This window comes from Centrocercus urophasianus, unplaced genomic scaffold (genome assembly GCF_019232065.1).
Source record: "Centrocercus urophasianus isolate 14NV4802_14NV808 unplaced genomic scaffold, USGS_Curo_1.0 seq_14, whole genome shotgun sequence".
NCBI lineage: Eukaryota > Metazoa > Chordata > Aves > Galliformes > Phasianidae > Centrocercus > Centrocercus urophasianus.
In genome coordinates this window covers 12122130-12134756 of record NW_024884586.1, presented here as the reverse complement: position 1 = coordinate 12134756, position 12627 = coordinate 12122130, and the positions used below count along the sequence as shown (strand labels likewise).

Below are 12627 nucleotides of genomic sequence, written 5' to 3'. Positions count from 1 at the left end.
ATCAATCTTCAGCACATAATCATGAATAGAATAGATCAGTGTAAAACTCCTGGAAATACCAATGCATATGTCCATTATTACACAGTAGACTAAGCCTGGTAATCAGAAATTTCTTTCCTCCCTATTGTTACAGTAACAATTCAGGAAATTCATGGCATCATAACAAGACAAAGCAGTAAACATTTAGTGAAAACACTGAACTCAGCATTAACTGAAGTTTTTGTCTTGCAATTATCTTTTTAATTATGGCAGCAACTCAATAAACAAGTCCTACAAATCTGTAAAATAACCAAAACTTAACAAAAACAACCAGAATAATACAGACTCTCAGAATTCAACTGAACTTACATAATCAGGTTCTGTAAATGCAGTTACTTCATTACAAACACATACAACAAGTGGTTCCATATTTATCCATAGGAAGAAAACTATCTCTGTTCACTTAAGCTTCATGCCACTGAATACATTCCTCCAGCTGAGTTACCATTCAATACATGGCTAACAAGAGATTATTTTATACCTACATCATTAATGCATTGGAAAAACAGAATTAATCAGCAAATTTTCAGTGTGCAAAAAAGGACCTTCTATACTGCAACCTCTGATCAAAGCCACTTTTTCTATCACAACAGTGCTGGCACAATTGCCTTGGGTTTTAAGTTAACAATTAAGTATATCAATGAACACCCGAAAACAGTATTTTTCATATTTTGTGGTACTGAAGAAGATTTCTGAGTTGGGACAGCTGCTAAATTCAATGACTATTTTTTTTTTTTTTTTAATTACGCCAAAGAAAACCTATTACTAATTAACTGGTACACAAAATTCTATTTTCCTCAGATGTTGGTGACATCAAACTAGAATCAATGAAATCTAAAACCAGTGAGATATCATCCATTTCAGACAAGTTTATTCCCATCTCTGCCCTCTGCGCGGTATGAAATAAAGCAACAATCTTAAAATACTGAAAAAAGATAGATTCAGCTACTGTTTAAAAATGCATTAATGAGATCTAATTATATAAATGTAGCTGTAGATTCCATCAGGTTACTTCACATTCTGTGAAATTACATTTTTATCTAAGATCTAATTTAGTCTTTCTCAGAACTTCCTGTCATTTCTCTTCCCTATCCATCTCCACACTCACCTCACTTTGCCCAGTATAGCTTAAAGAAGATAAAGAATAGTTAAACCTGCAATGTAAATGTAACTAAACAAAACCTTTAATTGGTTTATAACTCCTTTGCTCTTATGTCAGAATTCACTGAAATCTTTGTTAAAATTTCACAAACTTTACTTCAGTCTAAGCTGGATTGTAAAATGTGCTAGAAGACTTTTGCAAACTGAAAGAAACAACTGTAGCAATGGAACTCAGTTACTCCAGAACCTCAGTATTGATCAGGACTCAGCAGCATATTGCTTAATTACAGTTCGTGCTTATCTCACTGTAAAAGCTAGATATTTAGCCCTTAAAAGTACCTCAATTCCCTTTTAAATTTTATATAATTTTTTTTAAGCTTTTCTTTACAGAAGAAATTTAATTTCTACACACACGTTATGTGCTATTAATACTAAATGTTTAAAGAAATGTAATGTGCTAACTTTAAGGTCTTTAGCTTTACAATATAAAAACTGGTCACTGGAAATGACTAAAAGCATGAAAATTTATATTTTCCATGTTAATTCAATAAATTAAATATTTTAACTGCCTATCTCACACTATTTACTCTGTGTATTCTTACTTGGGGTTGTTTTTCTGTAACAGAGTTCTGTGCTGTCAAATCAGGAAGCAATCTTCACTGAGTTCAACACAAGGCGAAACGTATTGGATTCTCAATGTTGGCTTTGAAGGTTTCCAGAAACTTTGAAGCCAGTTCATCATCTACTACACGACCATCACTTGAGAGAGTCACTGTCATGAGCTGATGCTGCTTAAGTTTCTCATTCCCTTCTTCATCTTTCACAATCTTGAGCTCTGGTCTTGCTCGACCCACAGCTAGGATGCAGGCCTGCGGAGGGTTTATGACTGCAATGAAGTCGTTGATGCCAAACATACCTAGGTTGGAGATACTAAACGAAAATGAAAAGAGTTACCATTAATATCAGAAATAACGTAATCCCTAGAAGAATAAAGGCTATATTCAGTGATTACTATCAGCTAATTTCTTTCTGATGGCCAATCACTCATTAAGAAGCTCTGAACTGGATTTCAATTGGACAAATTCAGACTCTCATGGATTTGAGTTTTTTAATTACACCTAAGCATCTATTCCTCAATTCCTCTTTCTTTACAGATCTATATCCTTGCATTATACTCTAACATACACAATGGCAGTTGCAACAATTTGTCTACCTGGGAATACACAGTAACATCCATAGTTCTTTCTATTTTCCTAAAAATACAGTTTTTCCAAAGAGGAATTGAATACACTGTAAGATACCACAACATTACCAAACAAAACAACTCCTGTAATTTCCTGTTCCTATTCCAAACCAAAAAATCTTTTAGAGCAAACCTCACAACTTGAAGTTAAAATGGCTGCTGATAACCAAGTTGTATGTTTTCGAAAATCTAGCTATCACAGAGACAAAAAAAAAAGCCCCATTACACTTTTCTCCCTTGTCTGTATCACCAGCTGGGAAGTAGTACATAAGGAAAGACTGGACCTTCATGATAGCTTGTTTACCAGAGAAAGCTGGCCCACTATATCCTCCTTTCTGTTAGTTACTGAAAAAAAAAGTGGAAAACAAAATTTGTGCACCCACAGTTATTCTCCTGTAGGCAATTTTTGTTGAAGTCTTTATCCACATCACTGACGCACCATTTCTATACACATTTTCTATTGAAGGACTCACAGATTCTCACAATCAATCCCCTCCAGCATGACACAGATACTTACTCCAGGCAGTTGCACCTCAGGCACTTGACTATATATTAGAGCAATATTTCTGCAGAACTCTAGCATTATTTTCATCACTAACAATCAGCTATAGAAGAACATCAATGATGAGCATTCAGACTCAGCATCCAAAAACTGGCAATGGCGAGCCGCGCTAAAATTTGTGTAACAAAAACGTTGTGACGATTCTGTTTATTCTAAAATACAGTATATTAATTTTTGGAAATCGAAAGCCTTAAGGTCAGTTAAGAATTTATTGTGCAACTGTATCACTACATTTATGCAAATGTTTAACACAAGCTATTTATTTCCTACAACTAAGATTGCTATCTCTTTTTGCAGTTCATTTTATAGAAAAAAATATCTACTGAGTATATGCAATCCAAATTGTAGCTACACAGCTTTGCTATAGCAAATTTTTTTTTTTTTTTTAAATGTTTATTTATTTATTTACATCTCAGGAGACATTCTTCCAAAGAATGAATGCAAATGACAAACAAGGCATCACTGAACGCTGTGCTACCTCTTCAACAAACCATTTTAAATATTTGTTTCAAAAGGAAGTATATAAACAGGAAGGGAAATGGCTGTTTACAAGGGTGCATAGGACAAGGGGGAATGGCTTTAAACTGAGACAGGGGAGGTTTAGGTTAGATATTAGGAGGAAGTTTTTCACACAGAGGGTGGTGATGCACTGGAACAGGTTGCCCAAGGAGGTTGTAGATATCCCATTCCTGGAAGCATTCAAGGCCAGGCTGGATGTGGCTCTGGGCAGCCTGGTCTGGTTGCTGGCAACCCTGCACATAGCAGGGGGGTTGAAATTAGATGATCTTTGAGGTCCTTTTCAAGCCAGGCCATTCTATGATAAATATGTTTTCCTAACTACAGGATGGAATCAAAGTAAAACAAACAAACAAAAAACATTCTTATGCAATTATGAAAAAATAGGTGCAAAAACAAAAGTCTGAACTGCCTCGGTACAAAAAAACTTGACTGTCTCAGCAGGCTCTAATGAATTTAACTTGCTGAAGATGTGTGCTAAGCTGATAATTTTTCCCGATACTTGGCACTTGGACTAGGCTCATAGTCATCCATCATAATCATCCCATGGAGTTTCATCCTAAATAGATCAATATTTTAAAAGGTAATGCATTGACACTTAGTAGAATCTCTGAGAATAAAGCAATTCTAAACTCACAGCGCTCTTATTAAACACTGCCAGGAAGTGTTACCTGAAAGATCCTCCCTGGTACTCTTCAGGTAACAGCTTTCCATCTCTTGCTTTCTTTGCTAAAGCCTAAGAAAATACAACAAGAAAAAAATGAGAGGAAAGAAATTCAAGTGTTATAACACTCGCATTATTTCTACTTCATTAAGACATTTTAGGTAATGTTCAACCACAAAAAAAATAACCTGATTTTGGTGTGCACTGTAGTGACACTATTTGTAACTGCAATGATCAGTCAGACAAGACCAGGACACAAATCTTCATTTTTCTAACTATACTGGAGATTCAATATAAGATGTTTTGTCACTGGACAAACCTTGTTCCAGCTTTCAAAATAAAAGCAACCGTCTTTTCTCTGTAGCATTTTTTAATATAACAAAACTAACCTAGTGATATAATGATGAGACAAATACACAATATTACACAATATCAACATAACTGTAGGAAAAAATATCATCTAACACTTCAGAAATTTCTGTTTGCATTTTCCTTCTGGTTCAAAATAATAAAACTATTTAGAGTCTCCAAGTGGACTCCATGAATACGTACACATGTTCTACAGATTTTCTGAAGTGCCTTCTAGAAACCCTCTCCTCCACAGATGTGTTATTCAGGAATCACAGGTGTTTCCTATAAACATCACCATCCCAAGAGGGCATTCCTACAAACTCTCATACCCCCTCTTCCCTGCAGTGGATCTCAAAGAAATCTCTCTTTGCTTTCCAGGAGTTTTCCAAAAATCATTTCAAGCATTTTCCATGAGCTTTCTAGCAGTCTTCCTCCATCCCCCACCAATAGAATTTCTGTAATTTTCCAGCAACTTCAGAGAAATGCTTCTTAGGAGGTCTGCTTTCTAGAAATTTTCCACATATTTTCCAGCCTTCCACATCCCAGCCACATTCCACAGCAATTGCCCCAAAATACTTTCCCAGTTTTGTGAAATAAAGAAGAGGCATTACTTTTGGAGCAACGTATGAAAATAAGCTTACAAACAACATATTCACAAGTACTCCTTCAAAGCATGACTTTATAACCTCTGTCAGTCATAACAGACAATTGCCAATTAAAAGCAAAACTGGAATTAACCAATTATAAATGTAAGTTTAGACGTGGCTATTCTATTCATTTAAAATCTTTGTGTTTTTAGAATACTTCCTTACATAGGACTTCACACAATTGAGCACTAACATAATAATTCTTAATTACTTCTAAGGTATTCATACTTTTGTTTCATCCATTTACAACTGTACAATATTTCAGAATTTTAACCACCATCATAATTGATCAGTGATACAATACAGCTTCTGGTGTAACATTACTACTTATCCATATAAACTTATGAGTTTTATTGCGACATGAAAAGGGACCAACCCACGTGACAACTATAATTACTAACCAACTCATTATCTTTGCGAAAGGTTATTTGATAATGACTCTACCTCCACCCACACGCAAACAAAAAGATGCCAATTCCATCATAGTTTCCATTTATGACAGTCGCTTTTATCATTTTCTACCATATGAAGAAAACACATTGCTTAACTCTTTTCATGGGTACTTTTCAACAGAAATAAAATCTTGGCACATCCTCTTGGCCTCCTTCATGAGGCAAGCCCAACTTGCACATGCATGGCAACATCCATGACATTGTTGATCCTGTTAAATAATATCTTCTTTTTATACAAACATTCTGAAAGGCCACAGTAGTCTAATAATTGCAATGCTTTCAACTTAGAAATAAACAAGAAGCTTAAAGGAATTTCATTCTAACACACTGCCCACTGAATAATTCAAGCTTATATCAAGTTCTGAAGAAGCTTTCAAAAATTCTCTTACTATGGATTTAAAAAGTTGAAAGAATCACAGAATCATTGAGTGGCTTAGATTGGAGGTGACCTTAAAGATCGTCTAGTTCCAAATCCCCTGCCGTGGGCAAGGTTGCCAGCCACCACATCAGGTTGCCCAGGATCCCATCCAACGTAGCCTTGAATGCCTCCAGAGAAGGGGCATTTACAGTCTCTCCGAGAAGATTGTGCTAGCACCTCACACCCTTTGAGTAAAAAACTTCTTCTAAACATCTAACCTAAATCTCCCTTCTTAAGTTTAAAGCCATTCCCCCATGTCCTATCACAATATCAGACTGTAAACAATTTCCTTCTTGTATGTTCCCAAAAGGAGCACTGATTATTATTTTAGGCATTCATTCATCTCTGAATAATTACTGAACTAGAAGCTAATAACTATGGGAATAGTGTTCACACCACAGGGTCAATTTGAGCCTATCAGCAATTGCACATCAGCAATTGCACTGAATGATGAAAAATGAAAAACACGCTACTAGAATGCATACGGCCTAGAAAGAAGTTCCACAACTAACATGGAGCAGGAGACATATAAGCAATCTACAGAAAGAATACACTTATCAAAACACAGTGAGACTGGTAGAGAAACAGATGCAGTTTCCCAGTTTGTGTCTCCCCGTCTGTGTGAGAGGTACATATTTATTTCAATGTTTTATGGGAATCTTTTTCTGTTATAACTTTATTAATTCCTTTCTGGCAGTTTAGACTTATAATTAGTTAGACATATAAAAACACAGCTTGTGTCCAGTTTTGGGACAGTTTCATGCCCCAGCAGCTACTTTCATTGCATTCCTGAGATAATGAACGTCTTAGATGACCTCACTCATTAAATGGCATAGAACAGCCCAGATTGGTGCATTTCAACATTCATTATATTTTAGTCTGCCACAAAACATTTCTTCTATATCTAGCAACAACTGCCAAAAGTTCAAGTCACTAATGGGCACCTAGCCTACGCAAAATACTGCTCATTGGTACAAGGAGCTTAATGTTATCTTTGTAGTGACATTTTCAGCTGCATATTGAAAAGCTGTGGATAACGCACAGAGTGCAATAGAAGCAGCCTCAAAAAGATCTCTGGGATAAGGAGCAAAAAACCTCAAATTCAAAAATTGAAAATATAGAAATTACCCCGTGAGGATTACTGAAATACATCAATAGCAATAAAACACAGTAGTCAATACAGGTTTATTTTTCAAACAGTCTAGCCCAAATGCAATTAAATAACATGAGGGTTAAGTTATGGTTCATTAAAAATAAACAGCTGCAAAATTAATAATAATTAAATCTAAGAAACAGTGTTAGATCAATTTCAAAACTGCTTTTCTTGAAATTGATGTGTACCTGGGTCACGTTTCATTTTCCACTACAAGAAACTACACAGCTTTATATTCCTCAGCTTACTATACACTCAAGTCCTACCTTCGCAGAGGCAGCAATTTCCTGTATTCCTTTGGCAGGAACATCTTTTATGATTGGTGTAATGAGACCTCGGTCTGTTGCCACAGCAATAGAAATGTCAATGGAGTGCAGCTGCCTGCAGCCTTCTCCATCCCATGTTGCATTCACATCTGGCATTTGCTAGAAAAAAAAACAAAGGGAAAGAAAAAGACAGCTGGTAAAAGAACAGTGGTGCAATCAGTTATCAAGAAAAAAGGAAAACTCTGTAAGACATATAGCTAGACAGATACTGCATCCACCCAATTAATTAGTGCATCAGATGTCTGTAAACAACGGCAAAAGAACAAGTCACATCTGTCATCAGGACTGCCACAAGCCAGAAAAGAAGGTAAAACAATGTACATTATTAGTTTGATTTAAACTTACTTTGTCAAGAATGAATGTATGTCAAGTATGAATGTATATTCCAGGAACTGAAAATATGCAATTTCAAAATACGCAATCCAGTTCTTTTTCTTTTTTTTTTTTTTTTTTGGTACTACTGGAAGACTAACAAATTAACAAAAACCTCCAGATTCCTTCAGAAGTCACTGATACCACCTTACAAACTCTCAGCACACAAACTACAAAGCAGTGTTATTTCTCCCCCTAAATAAACCACAGGACATTAACTTGAAAAGTGCAAAAAACTCAGATTGTTCTGTACTCATGTATTATTTTCCAGCCTTATCTCAAGTCTGACTCTTAACAATGGAAGCTACAGAGTATGCTGCATGTCACTCAGCTTTACTGGGATGAAGTTCTCCTAACGTGCTTTGAAAGTCATTCTGTGCAGACTCATAATGAAGATTCAGATAACATTTACTGATAAGTTTAATGAGGTTTTTGAGTTTACCATATAAAGACAAGTCAAGTCATTGAAAATAAAAAGCAAATAAACAATAAACAACAGAACAAGACACAGAGGTGAAGTCTCAAGTAACTGCTCAGAGATACTGTACGGATACTACTTTCACAAAGGTCTGTATTAAGTGACCTTAATGAAATTAGGAAACTGAAAATTGACATCATATTGCAGGAGAAAAAGTAAGGGAGGAACACTCAGATAAGCTCCATTCACTGAGATGCTAATTAACGCTGTCATGTCACAAATTCTTTAATAGAAAAAAGGGAAGAAAAAAAATTCAAGTGCAAAGCTCAATAAAATAAAGTCTAAATTACACCTAGGTAAAGTTGGAATCAGCAGATTACAAATGAAGAGCAAGGAATTGTCAAGTAATTAAAACAACCTTAAAACTGATTGACAAGGGTTGTGGTGTAAATATTAGAATTTCTTTTTTTTTAAATTAAGATTGTTTCCTGGAAGAAGAAAAAAGTCTTATTTCATTATTTCAACTTCACACAAGAAAACGTCCAGATGCATTACATAGGAAATTAGATTATCTAATCAATGCATAAGTAAAATGGCTTTATCATTTTACATGAATCACGTTGCTCTTCACATATAGGTAGTGTAAGTCTATTACCAAGTTGAGATGAATTTTGAATTTCTTTTAATCATAGTTACAAAAAGCTACATTACTATCTTAGATTTATTATTTCAGACACATTTCTACGTAAGATTTTTCTGTAAAAAGTAAATAATCAAAATGAACCTCCATGTGGAAAACTGAATATTAGAAATATTATCCCTAACTGAAAGCCAACAGTGTGTAATGTTACAAAAGGAAATGTTATTGAAATCAGAAAAGGTAAAATGACAACCTACAATGAGTTAACATGGAAAGTAATAGTTTTTGTGGAACTGTAAAACCCTCTGCTTCCTTTGTCCTCAGTGACTAGGACATGTATTCACACCAAGTATCAGCATTTAATATAGCACAACAATGTAAAATGAATAGCAACACAAAATTATTTGAGAAATCTTATTTTGATTTACTATCTGTTCCATCACTGTGCTGAACCAATCTTTTACAGCATTATGAGAACTGAAACAGAATTAGCATATGTCCATGGGAGTAGCTCTTTAACTTAATTTCTTCCTTCACATTTTAAATAGTTAAAACAGTCCTGTCAAATGAGAAAAATTGCTCTCACCCTTTCTGATGTTTTTATCTTATTGTGAGGTAATGCAACTAAGCAGAAACCTCACACGTAAGTTTTAGAGTTTAGCTGTTGCTCAAATGATGCAATAATATAAGAGAGTTTACCTCTTCTTTCACCATATGGCTAGAATGCACAATCACTGTGCAGCAAGGTCTGGGTACCAAGTCCACAGCAATACCACACTGCTTCAAAATCTGTGTTCGTTCACTGTCACATGTAACTATATCGCCTTGATAGCAAGGGCAAATTCCACAGGGATTCTTGAGGATCTAGCGTGGATTGCTACCAAGTTACCTTCTTATAACAGATCTATTCCAGGTAAGAGTGGTCACTAAACAGCAGTGTTGTTTCCTCCTGAACCTCACAAATACTGGCCTTCAGGTTAGTCAGGGCTCATAACTCTGACTTATTCTAAAATTAAATGTAAACTGAACTCAAACACTCCACATTCAAGTAAAGTCGTAACAATTCCCTCTTTTCATAAATTTAGAAAATGACTAATTTCATATTTTTCAAAGTGATTTGGCACCGTCTGGACTCAGATCTTCAAAGCATGGGAATTCTTCTAAAGAATCATTTCTGAAACTTTTCAGTTTCAGAAATATAAGAGGTACTGGGAATGTCTTCTAAGCAAAATAACTGACAAATTGGAAGGCAATGCATTCAGTTCCGCACAAAAAACAGGCAAGTACCTAACCAACACTGTGAAGCATATAGCTTGCCATATGAAGAGTAGGTACTACTGAAATATAGAATCTTAACTTCAGGATGTATTGCAGTAGTTGAACATTTACACATACAAGGGGAACAAATGACAACTTTCAGAAACAAGCAAAGATTGGTTCCCTGAAGAACATTTAATTCAAAGCACAAGTGACCAAGTACATCACTGAAATACATCTGAGCTAATACGCAACACAGGTGTAAGATTTCAATAAACATTTGTTTAAAACTTTAAGAAAAAAATAAAATAACCAAATACACTATCATGCCAATTGCCTCAGCCTGCTGACAAAGCATCAACTGCTCTATCACCTGCAGAGTTTCTGCTCATAACTGTACTATGAAGATCATTACCAAAAAACCTCATTTTTACAGTCCACAGTATAGACAGTGTGGAGAATTCTACCCACATAGCTCAGAAGAACTGACACTAAATGACAAAGTATTAGAAGCTTTGCTATGATTGCATTCCTATCTTCACATAGTCTTACAAAATACTCTTTTGCAGTTTACTATAAAATGTATTAAAGTCAGTTGTTCACTTACCTTGAGAGTAACTGCAGCTGCCTTGATAATAAAATCATTTACAGATACTTTAATGTCATCTGAAAAAAGAAAAACACCATTGCCTTTAAGATGTGCTTATCAGACTTGTGTGATGACAAGATTCCAGTAAATCAGTAGATTTGCTTCTTAGAAACAGTGCCAGAATGTAACTCATCTTTATTACCATAGAAGTGAGAACCCTTTTCCTCTTCTTGTAACAAAAGGAATATCAGGAATGAAAAGTCTCCTCAGCAGAGACATTCCTTCTAGCTTTTGATATAAAGTTAGAGCACTTAGAAACTTGAGTGTTAATACTCGTTCCTATGACAAGTAGTCCATGCGTGGTTTATGCCTTTTGTATTTACTTTGCATGTAGAAAAGCACTGTACAAAAACAATACTGCATATTACTAATCTTCATGTACTTTCACACATTAGCTGTAATAATTGCAAAGATCAGCTTTTATTCAGCCATGATTTAAAGGTATGTCATTGTCCAGTTACCCCTGGGACCTTATAATGTAAGAATTATGAAGGTGAAAGCATCTGTGAATCCTTAAATTGAGTTAACAGTATATTTTAAACTGAGCAGCAAAATAATATGCAAGTAAGCAAGTGAATTAAGAGCAATACTACATACAAGAAAGGTAGCATTATCTACAAGCATACAAAATAACCTCCACAGAACTGGATTGTATCTGAGCATAAGAAACTGCATATAATTTACTACATTTGCTTTCTTCCCCTAAAATTTGGAAGAAGGGATAGAAATGATTGCTAAATATGTGCTGCATTATTTTTCATGAAGGTTTTAGGACTGAAGTACTGACTGGCAACTGCAATAAAGCCTACAAATACAGTGTAGAATATTCCATACTCGCTATAGAATCATCATGAAGATATATAGTATTTACATGAAGATATATTATATTTACACAATATTACATACATAATTCTCATAATAAGATGAATTTCTCAGCTGCCATCATGACAGCTGTCAGACAAAAAAAAAGTCAAGAAGCAAAACTACTTATTTTTTTAGAATGTTTTTTGACATTTAATACACATACCTTTAAGAATGCTTCTGTGAAGTTAAAGTTGTTTATAGACAACTGTTAAGTGAATTTCTCTTATGCGATCATTAATTTTGAGGAATTAACCAAGTGCCACAAAATTGAATAGCAATACGTGCCACAAATAGCAATTTATGTGTAAGCAGAAGCCTAGAATTCTAACATATTTACACTGATGCATCCACATATCAGACAAATCAGTCATGAAGGAGTACAAATCAAAGCAGTTCATCTGATAATATTTTACCTCAAATAATCAAAAGTTCATAGTACGGATGAATGCAAGTAACCACTCCCATGACAATTTCATATCTCACTTCTTATGGCCTGCTACTGCTATTTACATGCTTAAGGCTGATATAATATCAACACTGCATACTTTTTTTTACATTAACTTTTGAGTAAAATGTCTAAAAAATAAACAAAGATCAAGTAGAAAAATGCTCTGGCTACTCCTGCATTCAAAACTCCAGTGAAAGGGAAGCAGCTCCTCTTCATCATTTAGAAAATGGGAACATATCAGTTTAATTTGATTTAGGATCTCACAAATGAAAAATTAAGTGTGGTCTTATCATGCAACATACAAGTAAGCCTCCAATATCACCATTCTACAGCTCTCTGTGGCACTAAGTGGATGAAAATACATTCACAGGATAGCCAGAGGAATAGCAAATGACTACATATCTTACACATTGATGCCAAAGCAAAACATCTCTGTACTGCGATACCCATTGGAAAATACAACCTCAGTTCCTAGAGGTACCTGGATGATATGGAATAATTCCATAG

The 12627-nt window shown here is 34.9% G+C and overlaps 1 protein-coding gene across 2 annotated transcripts in view; it reads right to left on the bottom strand.

Annotated features, from left to right (window-relative positions):
• Window positions 1-207: 207 nt before the first annotated feature.
• Window positions 208-12627, bottom strand: part of PDHX (pyruvate dehydrogenase complex component X) — a 38118-nt gene continuing 25698 nt past the window's right edge. The window contains exons 8-11 of one of the 2 annotated variants that reach the window (XM_042814679.1): window positions 10767-10825; window positions 7413-7571; window positions 4133-4197; window positions 208-2070 (exon numbers count right to left, since the gene is read on the bottom strand). In XM_042814679.1, the coding sequence (XP_042670613.1) occupies window positions 1806-2070; window positions 4133-4197; window positions 7413-7571; window positions 10767-10825 (548 nt within the window). In that variant the 3' untranslated portion in view covers window positions 208-1805. The other variant, XM_042814680.1, reaches the window with a different exon arrangement.